Genomic DNA, 15,850 nt, shown 5'->3' on the forward strand with positions numbered 1-15,850 from the left:
AAATATATTTAAGCTTTCTGGCGTCATTAAAAAAAAAGAAGCTTTTCTTAAACCATGTGCAACCATCAACCACAGTTACCAATAGCAAGTGACTAACACTGTAGGATAACGTGGCTGGATATAACTGAAAGGATACGGTATTTACGATACGAATTGCCGCATGGAATAATTTAATGGTAACCACTGAGTGTATATATAGCTTATATGCAACATCATAGGGTCCTCAACCAATACTTCTCTCTCAGTACTCATCTTTTAGAAACTCAAACAAAAAGAAACCAAACTAGTTTGAGTAGATCTAGAGGAGTGTTTGGTTCTTTAAGAAAACAAAAATGGCTAAGTCATATGGAGCTCTCTTCCTCTTGGCCCTCGTTGTCTTCTCCTTGCTCCAAACCATGGTAACATCTCACTTCTAAACTTCTCACATTGTTTTTTTTTGAACGATTAGAAACCATATATTTAATATTTCACCTATACAAGGATAATGTCGTTCTATCATTGTACCTTTGGTTCTACTATTTAAGACTACCTTAGCTAAATGTACTTGTACTGTTTTGGTCTTTAGGTTATGGCCTCAAAGGGATCTGGAGGGAATTGGAACCCAGTAAGTTTTATTACTTAAATTGATAAGTGATTTTTACATATTAATCGATTACAAGTGTTTTTGATTATTTACTTATGGTTTTTTAATCTTTTGGCTAATTTTCAGAAACGTTATGGACCAGGAAGCCTAAAACGTTCCCGTAAGTGTTTCCTTCACAGCTATCTTCTTGTACAACCTGGTTTAACTTTTATATACTTATGCCAGAAAAACAAATTCATGATTAAGTGAAGAAATCGTCAAGTAAACTAGTTCAGCAAGTTGAAAGTAGAGTGTGAAGTCGACTGTTTGGTCAGATCTGTGGACTCTATAAAAATATTGACTAGTTTACCCCTAAATAATGGTCAAGAGTCAAAGCAACCCACTGTCTTGGGACACATAAACGGTCAAAACGCATGATTATATCCTTGCTTTTTCATCATTTTACGTTTCTTTTCACTAGTTTCAGTCATTTAATTTCTAAAATATCGACTAACTCATAACGGTATGAAATAACCAGAATGCCCGAAGGAGTGCGATAGGAGGTGTAGCCAAACACAGTACCACAACGCGTGCATTTTATTCTGCAACAAATGCTGCAGAAAATGTTTGTGTGTGCCTCCGGGTTACTATGGGAACAAACAAGTTTGCTCTTGCTACAACAACTGGAAAACTCAACAAGGTGGACCAAAATGCCCTTGAAAACATCCCAATCGTTTTAATATTATCGGTTCCTTTTTATAATTAAAGTTTTCGATGATATTTATATTTCAATTTGATCCAACTGTTGGTTTTGTGTTTCTTGTTCTATCTATTTTATTCCTAATGTTGTAATGCTATGCCACTCCTTTGGGACTTTGTTCTAAATCCCTTAAAATATGAGAGTGGCCTATAAATGAATGATATTTTCATAAATAATAATTTGTTTTAAACTCTCTTCACAAACAAAAAATACACAATAACCGACATTTTCAAGAAAAGCAAAAGTAAGAGAGCATACAAAATGGAGGACGTACTTTAACATTGACCCCTTAGATCAACATTATCAACACTTAGATCAACATTATCAACATGTCCTTCATGCTCGTACTTCACATTTACCAAGGAGGACCAAAGAGGACCAAGGCAAAAAGATCTTAAACAAGGATGTCCCAGTGCTCGTCCTTTTTCTTCCTTCTTCTTTTTATGTTTCGTTTGCTTTTTTTTTTTTTATTGTAAGGATTATCAAAGTCCTATTGATAATGATGCCCTTAGGACATCAGTATCAATGTTCACAATTTTTTTGTTCTTTTTTCCTTTAAAAAAAAACAGACCAATAGAAAGTTACCACGTGGCAAATTCGTGACGACCCGGGTTCATCCAGACGACGAACCCCAACGAACCGAATTCATCACTGTTCATTTTTTTTTTTGGAAGTGTGTGAACTTCCTATGAATCTTTGATGCCGATGGTCTTAGTCTAATCTTTGAAGGCCCATTATTGGTTTTGTAGAGCCTAATATTTAGAAGCCCATTATTGTTCTTTTGCACGATGCCAAAATCACGTTGTCTACGCGGTTCCGTTTGTCGCTATCATCTCCATGACGAAGAAGCGGGCAGAACGTCCTTGATTTCTTTTTTAGAGAGTCAATAAATTAAAAAAAAAAAGATAGTCTCAATAAATTAGGACAACAATCGGTGCGCTCATATAAACCACAAATTTACCAATTGTCTATCAGCTTTATGCTTTCATCATCACCCCACGTTACAATAAGTACTTCTAAAGAGAGCAATTTGAAGAGCAGGTAGGCTTATTGCTAGTATTTGGCAATATAGCAATACTTTTCATAATAGACAATTGGATATACAAAAAACAAGAACCAATTTAAACTAGCTCAAGACATAACTGGTATGGGACAGATGAAATGAGGTTTTGCTGTTGTTGTTGTGGTGCACACATACTAAAATAACTAAAGTAACCAAAGGGCAAAACTGTCGTTGGGACACATGAAACTAGCGTTGCGCAATTCTATGATCTATCGACTATCGAGCTGAGGAATTAGCATTAATATTCTAAGAACACTATAAATGATTCTAACTCTTATATTGGTTTGTTAACTAATAACATTGCTTTCTTCATATGTTAGATTTTTTTTTGTCACATCATATGTTAGATAGAAACTATTTTCTGTCACTCTCCTGTTTTCCCTTTTTCTGTATAAGCAAATACTCTTTTCTTCTGTCAATCGCACTACGTTATTTTATTCTGATTATGTTTCCGTATAATTATTAACAATGTTTTTTTTTGTTTGACTGAACTATTAATAATGTAATTTCGTTTATTGATTAGCATACCAAACTTACTTTGAATTTAGCTAATACTAATATGGCCCTCGTTTATACTCTGCACTCATATTATATATTAGCTTGATAAAATAGTATATAGTTTCGTCCCAGTATTTCAAAAAAAAAAAGGTTTCGTTCCAATAACCCTTTATAAAAAACAAGTCATAACTAATGGTAGATATTTTTTTTTGTGCAACTGGTAGATATTTTTTTTAAAACAAGTCTATCTACGTAGAGTTACTAATAATATAGATGATTTAACCTAATCCAATTTGATTATGAGCAGTGGCGGATCAATAGATACATTAGCGGCGGATCAATAGACACATTTTACTTTGGTATATTTATTATAAATTATAAAAATTACTACAAAACAAATTTTGATTGATAACAAATACGTTGTGGTGGTCTAATGATCTCCACTAGATGAGGAGTGCCCTGATGGTCCAGACCAGAGTTTAACTTCTCTCTAATGCAAAATTATTAGCTCCACACGTGATCATGCGGATATGGGTCAATGCTTACAATATATTTGAATACCTGAGAAAATGTCTATCCGTAGACTGCACCTCCCATCCGAAAGTTAGGTATGTGTCTTTAATAGATTCGGATTTAACCCTTTTTCTTTATAAAAAAACAATTTTTAACTGATAAATTTTAAAGCATATCTCATGATGATTTTTTTACTAAAATCTTATGATGATTTAACCACTTATGTTCTACATGTACCGCACTATATACCGATTTATAAAAATTTACAATGAACATCTCTGTTTGTATTATTATGCTAAAGATTTCATATAAGTTTTCTACATAAATTTACATAATTAAATTAATGATCTTTTTTTTGTAAAATAAATTAATGATCATTTCTTTTTAAGAATTCGAATCCAAACCTCAGAGTCAAACTATTAAACTAAAATACTTCACATCTATATATATTTTACAAAATGCAAAATAATACTTCACATCTAAATTAACGATCAGTTTAGTTGTCGTTGTACACTAAAACTTTTATTTCAAAATAATTATCATATACACAAGATAACCTATTGAAGTTAGATTAATACTAATACTTATTATTTAAAGCTAAAGTACAACTAATGAAAAATATAGGCATTAACTTCGGCTCTACTAGTACTATATATTGCCTTTTGAGTTTATATTACTTGCAAATTCTCCATTTCTTTCCTCTCTCGACTCTTCTCTCTTTATTTGTCACGCGACATCGAAGGAGCAGAGTGTCGAAGAAAAAACAAATGATGAACGAGAAGGAAGATATCATGTCGGAACCATTCATCGTCAAGACGATTAACGATGAAGAAGCGACACCTCGTGATTATGAGTTCAACCATAATAATCCACAGGGCAATACGTCTTTCTCCAAGACCTGTTTCCATGGCATCAACGCTTTATCAGGTTTGTTTTTTCACTTTTTTCTAAATTTATTCTCCCCCTCTTTGATTTGTTCAACACGTTTTATTCTTATCTCCAAATTCTATAACTCACGGCCAAGGTTCTAACACTTAGCTTATCCAGTTATCCACATGTGTGGATATATATATGGTCTGTTTTCTAATTGTTTTCATCATAGTTATCACTTATTTTTTTGATAATTTGATAGAAACACTAAATTTAGCTACACTCCAGATGCTCTTATAACTCAAGCTTTTGACTTTGTCTTCTATTTAGATTGCTGCGTAGAAGATCAATCTAATTTTTGCCTCATATTTTAAAATTAATGAACTAGCCTTAGTTGATAATCACTTGAATCAAATTTAAACCAAATTTAATTCAATCAGAATTGTTCTTTCGTCAAGATTCAGTTTTATAATTTTTGATAATTATAGAAAGGAAGAATACAGCAAACCAAACATTTGTTTGAGTTCCAGTCATGTTTTGGTTAGGCCGGTTTAAACAAAATAGAAACCGTCTAAACAAATTTAGTTGAGTTTTTTTTGCAAAAAAACAAATTTAGCTGAGTTTTCAATGGAGCATTGCATGTTATTAGCGAAGTGTGGTTATGTGCCTATCAAACAGGTCGTTATCATAGTATCATTGTGTGTTTAATGGGTTATAGATCAAACTAGGTTTTAGTTTTACACATGTTTGGACAAGCATTAATAAGCCATCTTCGCTATCTCTATCCATATATGAAATATGCATACTAACAAAAAAAAACCAACAATTGATTAAATAGAAAGCAATAGTTCCACTTCTCTTCCAATATCTAAATAAAACGTGTCCCTTAGCAAGCCTAACACACTAACAACACTTATTCCATTTGTGTTCTTCTTCCTCTACAAGCTTCTTGAATCCTATCATATCTTTGATAACGATCTTGTTTCTTTGTGTGTGTATTTTACGTTTAAAATTAAAATACCTAAGAGATTACAATATTTTGACATCTGAACAGAAACAAAATAACATTTCATTTCACTTTGAACAATCAGTTCTTTATTAAACCTTTTATTTGGTCTTTCTCTTTTAGGTGTTGGTATATTATCAGTCCCATATGCATTAGCATCCGGAGGATGGCTAAGTTTAATCATACTCTTCACCATAGCCATCACAACTTTCTATTGTGCCATTCTCATCAAGAGATGTATGGACATGGACCCACTTCTCAGAACTTACCCGGACATTGGCTACAAAGCCTTTGGAAACACAGGACGTGTCATTGTCTCCATCTTCATGAACCTCGAGCTTTACCTTGTGGCTACTAGTTTCTTGATCTTAGAAGGTGACAACCTTAATAAACTCTTCTCAAACGTTGGATTCAAATTCATGGATATAGAATTTGGAGGCAAGCAGATGTTCATCGTCCTAGTAGCTCTTATTATCCTTCCCTCGGTTTGGTTAGATGATATGAGAATTCTTTCTTATGTTTCCGCGAGTGGTGTCTTTGCTTCCGGCTTGATTCTTGCCTCTATCTTTTGGGTTGGTGCATTTGATGTAGTAGGGTTCAAGAACCAAGACTCAAAGATGTTACGTATTGATGGAGTCACTACCTCCGTGAGCTTATACATGTTTTGTTACTGCGCTCATCCGGTTTTCCCAACTCTATATACTTCCATGAAGAACAAACACCAATTCTCAAATGTAAGTTATATCAAAACATACTATTAAATTCAAGTTTATCATGTGTTTCTAATTTAAAATTATTGACGATAAGTGGATTAATCTAAATCCTTTATATATTATTTATGTCATATCTGATGTCGGAGATTTCTATTCTCACACGTACCATTAGAGTTTTTCTTTTTCTGGTTCAAAGCTTATAACTAATGATTTTGCATGGCTTCTTTTTTGTTGGTTTCATTTGTAGGTTATGGTTATATGTTTCACAATATGCACATTCATATATGCATCGGTAGCGATATTGGGTTACTTAATGTATGGATCAAATGTTGAGTCACAAATAACACTGAATCTTCCGACTGATAAGCTTAGTTCAAAAGTGGCGATATGCACTACGTTGGTGAATCCTATTGCTAAGTTTGCCCTCATGGTTACTCCTATAATCGACGCAATGAGAAGCCGGTTTGTGCGTAACAAAAAAGCAGGCGGTTTAGTCCTTGGTACGATATTGGTAGCTAGCAATGTGATTGTGGCATTGCTTATTCCGTTTTTTGGTGAGCTCATGAGTTTGGTCGGAGCATTCTTGAGCGCAACTGCTTCAGTTATATTGCCTTGTTTATGCTATTTAAAAATCTCTGGCAAATACCGAAGACTCGGGCTGGAGACACTGGTTCTCATTGGTATTGTACTAATTGGTATTATGGTTATGATAACCGGAACTTACAAGGCGGTAAAGGACATTTTTGGCCGGTTTTGAATTCCGAATAGGTAAAGTCTAGCTTCTTGAGTTTGTGTAGAAGAAATATTTGTAATAGCAATACTAGTGTTATTCTTTAATGAAAGAAACAGTTCCGAAACGTTTTAACATATAGCCAAAGTGTATTCATCATCATCATCATCATCATCATCATCATCATCATCATCATATAACCTGTTGCTCCTTGGTTTGTGATGATGAAGATAAAATGAGTTGGACATGATCCGAGATTGAGCTCTGGAAGTACACTATCACTGGACTTGTCTTTCTCTAGGCTTCATTACATTATTAATTATTGACAGAAGAGAGTAAAACAATACCCTTTATTAATGTAATAAATTTAAGTACAAAACTAGATTTTGACCCGCGCTTTCAAAGCGCGGGTTTATGTTTGGTGAAAATTTTATATAATCACATTTATATAATCCGTCTTGTATATATATTTATATAATCCGTCTCATATATGTATTTTATATCCAGATTTATGTTCGGTAAAACTATATTATACATGTATTTTTAGGTTTTTAGTTTTGAATTAGATATTTTAAATGTAAATCAATATAACAGTTTTATAGTTTTGATCGGTGTTTTGAAATTCGATTGAGACCTGCGGTTGAACGGATTACCGGTTGATCAAAGATAAATTCAGTTCGGGTTTGAAAAAAAAAATTTAAAAATCCAATAAAAACTACTAAAGTCGAAATCCAGTTACCGGTTGAACCACTGGTTGAACCAATAAACAATTTTTATTTTTTATAAATAATTTTTGTTAGATAGTTGGGATTATATTTAGGAAAAAGCGGTTTAAAACCAAACCATTAAATAGTTTGAGAAAAAACGATGCAGTTTCAAACATGTGAAAAATATTAAAATTATGCAGTATCAAACACGGAATAATCACATACCAAAATTGAATTAGGAAACCGGTGGTTAATGACAAACCAAAAACAATTAAAAAAGAAACCAATACAAAATGTTCAAAATGTCATTAATGAATACAAAATAAAGCTTCTTTAATAGGGGTAAACAGAGTAAAAATCCAAATGTGATTATACTTTAATAGTATAGATAGCATTATAAAAGCCCAAACTTATTCTTAAAGCCCAATAATAAGCCCATTTGGTTTATTGGTTCGTTAAACACAAGGCCTGTTTACGGGAAAGTATACAAATGAAACGCTGTCGTTTCGATGGATTCGATCCTTCACTGATTTTTACTCGACCTTCCTCTTCCTGCGTGGTGTGTGGAATGTTCGAAAACTCAATTGCAGCAGATGATTAAGAAGAAGGCAAATAAACGTCCATCACTTTCTCCACTCGCATGCTTAATCTCCTCTCCTCCAGATACTCCACTCGGCTCCGTCTTCTTAACAAGGCTTCTCTTCTCTCATGCCGTTACTCTACTCCCTCCTCCTCCTCTTCTCTCCTCGGGAGTGATTCAGCCATTCCGAGAAAGCATGAATCTTTCTCACTCCCCCATGGTATATTCGATTCGTGGTCTCTCGGTAGGTCAACCAAGGAGAGAAGCAACGGCGTCACTGCTTCTTCTCCTTCTCTAAAGGACTTGCTTTCTGATTTGTCCGACGCGGTTCCCGAAACCACCCGCAGGTTCAGAAGATTCCACGCCTTGAAACCGGAGCACGTGCTCGAACTGCTGCTGGGTTTCGAATCCGAGCTTGGGAGAGGCGGAAAGGTCCGAGCTTTATGGGAGGTTTTCAGATGGGCTAATGGGCAATACGAAGGGTTTAAGCATCACCCTCAGTCTTACGAGATCATGGCGACGCTGCTCATCAGGGAAGGAATGGTTAAGGAAGCTGAACACTTGCTGTTGGAAATGGAGAAGGACGGAGACGCGTTGTTGAATAACGAGGTGGTTTTCTGCGGTTTGATTCAGAGATACGTGGACGGTTTCGATACGAGGAAGGCGGTTATGCTGTTTGATTGGATGAGAGGTAAGGGTTTAGTACCTTCGACATCGTGTTACCAGGCTTTGGTTGATCATCTGGTTAGAGTTTACAGAACGGAACCAGCTTATAGAGTTTGTTTGGATTGGATGGAGGTGGAGGTGGAGGAGTCAAGGGATGATGTATCATTTAACATGAATATTGATAGATTCGGGAGAGTTGTGGAGTTACTCTGCTTGGACCAGAGGGTTCAGGAGGCTAGAGACCTGGCGAGGAAGCTTGTGGGTTTGGGTTGTGACCCAAGCACCTCCTCCATGTATAGTAACATTTGTTTAGGATACAGCGAGAAGCAGGACTTTGAGGATCTGTTGAGTTTTCTCGGGGAGGTTAAGTACCGACCTGATGTGTTTGTTGGGAATAGGATTGTGCATTCTCTCTGCAGGAGGTTTGGCTCAGAGAGAGCTTATGTATACATGGAGGAGCTTCGACGCTTGGGGTTTAAACCTGATGAGGCTACGTTCGGTATCTTGATCGGCTGGTGTTGTCACGAAGGAGATCTCAAGAGAGCGTTTCTTTACTTATCTGAGATTACGTCAAAGGGTTTGAAACCTGATGTGTATAGTTACAATGCCATCTTGAGTGGGCTTTTTAGAAAAGGGTTGTGGGAACACACGCGTTGTGTTGTGGACGAGATGAAGGAGAATGGAGTGTTGCTCGGCTTGTCGACGTTTAAGATAATGGTGGCTGGATACTGCAAAGCTAGACGGTTTGAAGAAGCTAAAAAGATTGTTAACGAGATGTTATCTAAAGTTGAAGATCCGCTAACGGAAGCGTTTAGTTTAGTGGGGTTTGATCCTTTAGCTGTTAGATTGAAAAGGGACAATGGTTGTGGACTCTCCAAAGCAGAGTTCTTCGATGATCTCGGGAATGGGCTGTACTTAGACACTGATCTGGATGCGTACGAGAAGAAGGTGAACATGGTACTCGACAGGTCTGTTCTACCTGAATTTAATTTGCTCATCTCTGGAGCTTGTGATGATGGTGATTTACACACAGCTTTGAGTCTTCTTGATGAAATGCCTCGATGGGGTCAAAAGCTATCGCGTCGAGGCTTTACTGTGTTAATGAAAAGTCTCTGTGCATCACGTTCCCATGCCAGAGTAAGTGTTAGCCTAATGGGGAAATGGCCGAAGCTGGCTAATCAGTTAGATGGAGAAACCCTAAACTTTCTTGTCCGAGAATATTGCAAGAAGGGGTTAAGTCGCCAGAGCAAACTCATTTTCCACAGAATGGCTCAGATGCATCATCCCGTCGACAACGCGACTTACACGTCTCTGATAAGCTGTTTCTGCAAGAAAGAAACAGTCAGTGATGTTCTGAGCGTGTGGGAGGCTGCGGGAAAGGGTAACTGGCTACCTGATCTGGACAGTTGCGGAGCTCTATGGGAATGTCTTGTCCAGAAAGGACTCGTGAAGGAAGCGGTCGAACTCTTCGAGCTCCTCTATCCTCTATCACAGTCAAAGGCATGTAGTGTTTTCGTGGAGAAGCTCACAGCTCTTGGGTTCTCTCGTATGGCTTACTCTGTTGTGGAAAGACTTGAAGGAGAGAAAGGTTGCGTTGTGGAAGAAGAAGAGGTTTACAACCATCTCATCAAGGGACTCTGTAAAGACAGGAACGATTCGGCTGCATTTGCTATACTCGACAGAATGCTAGACAAGAAACAAGTTCCGAGCTTGGGGAGTTGTTTGATGTTGATTCCTCTGCTCTGTTTAGCTAACGAAACAGAGAAGGCGTTTAGTTTAGCAGAGGAGTTAGATTCATCTTCACCTGTTGTCTACTCTGCTTTGATAGAAGGACTCTGCTTAGCTGGGAAGATGCGTGACGCAGAAAATCCTTTATTATTATTATTATTATCAAATGGGGTTTCCTTAGACAACGATATCTACGGTTTGATGTTCCGAGGGTATTGTAAAGGTGACGACTTGAGGAGAGTTGAGGAAGTGCTAGGAATCTTGGTGAGGAAGAAAGTGATCTGTTCTGTGGAGAGTTACAGAGAATACGTTCGGAGAATGTGTTCAGAGCGTAAGTTTCTCTCTGCGATTAGTCTGAAGGAGTTTCTGTTGCTAGGAGAAAGCAGCAATCCTGGGGGTGGTGTAATCATCTACAATCTGCTGATCTTCTATCTGTTTCGAGCTGAGAATGCTGCGGAGGTTAGTAAAGTTGTGGTCGAAATGCGAGGGAGAGGATTGTCGCCTGATGAAACCACGCTTAACTTTCTTGTTTATGGATACTATTCGTGTGGAGAGTATTCGAAGTCTCTGGAGTATCTATCGTCCATGATCTCAGCGGGGATGAAACCTAACAATCGAAGCTTAAGAGTGGTTATCAGTTCTCTGTGTGACAATGGAGAAGTGAAGAAAGCTCTGGACCTGTGGCGGGTAATGGAATCAAAAGGCTGGAGCTTTGGTTCTTCTTCTGTTGTCCAAACCAAGATCGTTGAATCCCTGATTTCGAGAGGTGATATGGTAAAAGCTGAAGACTTTCTGACGCGTGCGACACGCGATGGCGTGGTGGCGGCTCCTTACTACGATAACCTCATCAAGAAACTATCTGGTCGGGGGAATCTCAAGATCGCGGTTCATCTCATGAACACAATGTTGAAGAACCGAAAGATTCCGGATTCTTCAAGCTATGATTCAGTCATTGACGGGTTGTTGAGATTCAGCAGCAACCGGATGGATGAAGCTAGGGAGTTTCATACGGAAATGTTGGAGCTAGGTCTAAGTCCAAGCATAAGTACATGGAGTGGTCTTGTTCGTAAGTACTGCGAAGCATGTCAAGTGTTGGAATCAGAAGGACTTATCAAGTCAATGGTTGAGTTAGGTGAAACAGTACCGAGTCGAGAGATGTTTAAGATTGTGATTGTTGGGTTTAGAGCTGAGAACAACACGGTGAAAGCTTCGGAGATGATGGAGATGATGCAGAAGTGTGGCTATGAAGTTGATTTTGAGACTCATTGGTCTTTGATAAGTAACATGAGTTCTTGTAAGGAGAAGAAGACACCTGGTCAAGGATTCTTGTCTAGGCTTCTCTCTGGGAATGGATTTGCTTGGAAGCGATAACTAATTTCTTATTAATCACTAAGAGATGATGTTACCTTCTTCATATCTGAGTATTTGTACTATATATATATCTATATATGACAGTTTTGGTTAAGAGACTTTTTTTAAAACCTCAAAAAGCTTCAAGAACTACCAAACCAAGCTAAAAGTGTTAAAGACCTTTTAAGTCTGATGTTTCACAGATTGAGCTTAATGCCAGAGTAGTGTCTTCTCACATGACATGATTTAAAGCTCAGTTGATGACTTCTTGATTTTTGCAATGTCTGATCATAGTACACACTAATTGCAGGAGACTTGTTAGCAGCATTCAAATCACTAATTGCAGGAGACTTGTTAGCAGCATTCAAATTGTGGGAAGCTGTGGTGGATCGACAGAATGCCAACAAGTGGCATCATTTATGAATAGGCAATATTGAAGTTATGTTAGGACCATAACAGAGTGGCAATATGGAGTCAGCAAGTCATTTATAGAGGTTTGTCCCCATTGTCCTTTACATCATTAGCAGCCAAAATAATTTTCTTTTGATCCATGCAGCTTTCATATTCATATTTATTCATTTTTCCATTTTATCTTTTATTATAAAACTGATTTCTTTTTGTTTTTATTTGTGCAAATCTTTATGATTTTGTCTTCTCTGGTTCGATGTACCCTACAAGCTACTCTTCTTTGTTTGGTCTTGTAAAAATCTCTTTAATGGTCACCGTTTGCCTTCATAACTCATCTACCTTTCTTGGCAGCAAAATTTACCTTGCTGATTATTACATTTGCACACCTGCAAGCACATACCATAACCATACAAGATCAAATCAAGGTACGGACGGGTTCTGAATTTTAGGCCATTAAGATAAAGATAAACCGGGCTTAACATCACTCCACACCATTATGTTCTGTTCTCAGTGTCCAAATGATTTTGTATACATTGTTTTTTTTGTTGTCTACAATATGAAAATTTTCTATACTCTAATGACTCGCTGACTTGACAGTTGACAGTTGACACCAAGAACAGTGTAGTAGCCAATGGAAATTTCATTCAATGATGAAGAAACTACTGCACAAGAGAAGACTTTTTAGCAAAAAAGGTACTTTATCTCCACAACCACAAAATGCTCCCTAAAACCATGTTTAAGGTTAGAGAGTTTTCCTTAACTTCTTGCTCAACAAATATAGTTCCAAGTGTTGTGGAAGATATAATATCTAAGAGCTTTCCTAAAATATATTGTTACTTGTGTGTTCCATTGTAATCATTATGTTTGTATTCGCTTGTTTACACACATGATAGAATTTTTACCATTTTCAGAGAAGTAAAGAAGAAAATATGTGCATCTTCTCTTCTAGTTGACGCTCTATGTCTCATCGATATGCTACTGTAGTGTAGGTGCCAATTTCCTATTAGCCACCGCCTTTTTAACAGCATTTACCGACTACTTTTATTAGTGCAGGTTTACTGACAGAAAAAAATAAAGTGAGAAAGAAACCAATATTGTGTGCCTTAATAAGCATTTACTAGTTGTAGTACTGCTACATATATATATACATAGAGAGTGAACAGTGAGAGAAGTTGTGGACGTTTAAGGCCTTAGACTACCTTGTAAAGGGTAACATGAGGGTAGCTAAATCTAACGAAAGGCATCCTTTTTTGTTTTTGATTACAGCCATAGTGTTCTTATAGGCAAGTTCAATGCCAAAGATCAAGGATGGCATACCGGGTGATTATATTAGTGTGGTAAGAACGGGATAACAGAAAGCTTAAAAGTTGCAGGATTCAATAAATTTAAGGGAATGATTGTAGCTAGTGACATGAATTTACTTGTATATCACAGGAAATAACCGCTTTAATCTTGTGATATGACAGTGGCAGGTAATAAAAGATCACCTCTTTTTGCTGCTGTGTGTGTTCTCTCTCTCTCTCTCTCTCTCTCTGAGTTATTTAGAGAAGGACTTGTTTCTCCAGGTCTTAAAGCCACAAGAGGTAATAACTTCTAGAGACCCCATTGTTAATAAATGCTCATCCATGTGAGAGAGCCGGGAAAAAAGGGGATTCCATTTCATTTTCTTGTTGTGTGTCTCTCTCTATATATCACTCAAGATATGCTTCACTTGTTAACATTCCTACAAACTGTAGCCAAGAAGACCATTCATTCCTTTTGCGCAATGATGATGATCATGTGAGATGAATGAGATATCTCTTACTAGCTTCTTCTTTGTTCTGTAATAAGATTTAGAAAGAAAAAGATGGGTAGATCACCGTGCTGTGACAAGATGGGTTTGAAGAAAGGACCATGGACATCAGAAGAAGATCAGAAACTTTTGGCTTATATTGAAGAACATGGACATGGAAGTTGGCGTTCACTGCCTGAGAAAGCTGGTAAATTAAAAATAATGTCTCTTATCATCTTTTGTGCTCTAAAATATATTTCAAACTATCTTCTCATCTAATCTTCCTTCAACCTCTCAGGTCTCCATAGATGCGGCAAAAGTTGTAGACTCAGATGGACTAACTACCTAAGACCAGACATCAAAAGAGGCAAATTCAACTTGCAAGAAGAACAAACCATTATTCAACTCCACGCTCTCTTAGGAAACAGGTCTCCCACACAAACAAACAAACTCAGCTTCTTTAATTGGCTCAAAAGTCTTGGCCTTTTGTCTGAAACTTCTATTGTTGTTATCATCACTAGGTGGTCGGCGATAGCGACTCATTTGCCAAAGAGAACAGACAACGAGATAAAGAACTACTGGAACACGCACTTGAAGAAACGGTTAGTTAAAATGGGGATAGATCCAGTGACTCATAAACCCAAAAACGAGACTCCTCTGTCTTCTTCTCTCGGTGGTTTATCAAAGAACGCAGCCACACTTAGCCACATGGCTCAATGGGAAAGTGCTAGGCTTGAAGCTGAAGCAAGGCTAGCTAGAGAGTCAAAGCTTCTTCTTTACCAAACCAAAGTATCATCATCGTCATCTTCTCATCATCATCTGAACATCACCTCTTCTTCATCAGGTAAACAAAACACCACTCTGCACGTTCAAAGGTGGATGGAAACTTTCTTTGATTTTTTTGTATACAAACAAAACAATGCAGATCATCAACAGCAACATCAGCTTGAATCTCCGACATCTACAGTGTCATTCTCGGAAGCGAAGACAGAGTTCGTGGGATCATCATCAGCATCAACGTGTCTAAATATGATCAAAGAAGCTGAAAACGATTGGATCAGTTCAACGATTCACGAGTTCCAAGGCGTCGAAGAAGGCCTCACGGGTCTCTTGCTAGGTGGCGGTGATTCACTAGGCCGGAGTTTCTCAGCCGATAAAAATGAGACGGCCGGCGAGACTAGTGGTGACTGTAACAACGGTTACTATGAGGAGGACAACAAGAACTATTTGGACAGCATTTTCAGCTTTGTGGATCCTTCGCCGTCCGATTCAACTCCTTTGTTCTGAATCAAGGGCTGATATTTCTCGGGGAATGTTTTTGATTCTTGTACTTCTTAATTTTGGTGTGTAAACTCTGATTAGATAAAAAAAAAATTAATCTATTTTTGCATTTATTTTCTTTATATTATTACTGTTTTGTTAACAGTAACTACGTAGACCAATATCACTGGACAAGACTATATGTTGCGGTCATTTATTTTGTATAACTTACTATGCAAGCGATCGATATGAAAGATTTATAGTGATAATGTCTATGTTATAATAAACCTAACACGTTGACATGTCGATTACTATAGTCTATAAGATAAAGAAAAAATTGAATGTTGGTTGTTTCATGTCTCTTTCTGCCTTTGTTTTTGAAAATCTTGAATTCATTTCCATTTTTCCAATTAAATGTAAGAAACACCAAAGCCGAAAAAGACCAAACCAATCTATAACATAATGAAATCATAAATATGATCGTGTTCATGATTGGATTCTATTTATTTGGATTGGACCCCATAGAAATGGACCCAAAGATATCCCAAAACCGAAGTTTCAGAAAGATATTAATTACTGCATTGTCACTGAAATGAAATCTAAATAGTTCTGGATATATTTTCTTTATACAAAAAGAAATATGGATAACTACTATGTTTATGTAT

At 37.0% G+C, this 15,850-nt stretch overlaps 4 protein-coding genes across 9 annotated transcripts; all 4 read left to right on the forward strand.

Annotated features, from left to right (window-relative positions):
• The first annotated feature begins 211 nt into the window (after positions 1–211).
• LOC108826436 (gibberellin-regulated protein 4) lies at positions 212–1,514 on the forward strand. The gene is made up of 4 exons (XM_018599826.2): positions 212–398; positions 566–604; positions 710–743; positions 1,101–1,514. Exons 1-4 carry the CDS (start codon positions 333–335, stop codon positions 1,280–1,282), a joined length of 321 nt encoding a protein of 106 aa, XP_018455328.1. The 5' UTR covers positions 212–332; the 3' UTR covers positions 1,283–1,514.
• A 2,551-nt stretch (positions 1,515–4,065) lies between these two features.
• On the forward strand, positions 4,066–6,844 carry LOC108840306 (amino acid transporter AVT1J). Of its 2 annotated transcripts, XM_018613140.2 has the most exons (4): positions 4,066–4,323; positions 5,396–5,647; positions 5,867–6,006; positions 6,233–6,844. In XM_018613140.2, exons 1-4 carry the CDS (start codon positions 4,164–4,166, stop codon positions 6,740–6,742), a joined length of 1,062 nt encoding a protein of 353 aa, XP_018468642.1. In that variant the 5' UTR covers positions 4,066–4,163; the 3' UTR covers positions 6,743–6,844. The 2 variants fall into 2 exon arrangements, with proteins under 2 accessions (XP_018468642.1, XP_018468641.1); XM_018613139.2 differs by having other exon boundaries at positions 5,396–6,006.
• A 1,100-nt stretch (positions 6,845–7,944) lies between these two features.
• On the forward strand, positions 7,945–11,868 carry LOC108842559 (pentatricopeptide repeat-containing protein At5g15280, mitochondrial). The gene has a single exon (XM_018615508.2). It carries the CDS (start codon positions 8,063–8,065, stop codon positions 11,765–11,767), a length of 3,705 nt encoding a protein of 1,234 aa, XP_018471010.1. The 5' UTR covers positions 7,945–8,062; the 3' UTR covers positions 11,768–11,868.
• A 131-nt stretch (positions 11,869–11,999) lies between these two features.
• LOC108842560 (transcription factor MYB16) lies at positions 12,000–15,333 on the forward strand. 5 transcript variants are annotated; one of them, XM_057002914.1, is made up of 6 exons: positions 12,000–12,240; positions 12,506–12,579; positions 12,752–12,847; positions 13,421–14,133; positions 14,224–14,353; positions 14,447–15,333. In XM_057002914.1, exons 4-6 carry the CDS (start codon positions 14,001–14,003, stop codon positions 15,210–15,212), a joined length of 1,029 nt encoding a protein of 342 aa, XP_056858894.1. In that variant the 5' UTR covers positions 12,000–12,240; positions 12,506–12,579; positions 12,752–12,847; positions 13,421–14,000; the 3' UTR covers positions 15,213–15,333. The 5 variants fall into 5 exon arrangements, with proteins under 5 accessions (XP_056858894.1, XP_056858896.1, XP_056858895.1 ...); XM_057002916.1 differs by lacking the exons at positions 12,000–12,240; positions 12,506–12,579; positions 12,752–12,847 and having other exon boundaries at positions 13,331–13,491; positions 13,589–14,133; XM_057002915.1 differs by lacking the exons at positions 12,000–12,240; positions 12,506–12,579; positions 12,752–12,847 and having other exon boundaries at positions 13,333–13,491; positions 13,621–14,133.
• The last annotated feature ends 517 nt before the right edge of the window (positions 15,334–15,850 follow it).

This window comes from Raphanus sativus, chromosome 2 (genome assembly GCF_000801105.2).
Source record: "Raphanus sativus cultivar WK10039 chromosome 2, ASM80110v3, whole genome shotgun sequence".
In the NCBI taxonomy this organism is placed as follows: Eukaryota; Viridiplantae; Streptophyta; class Magnoliopsida; order Brassicales; family Brassicaceae; genus Raphanus; species Raphanus sativus.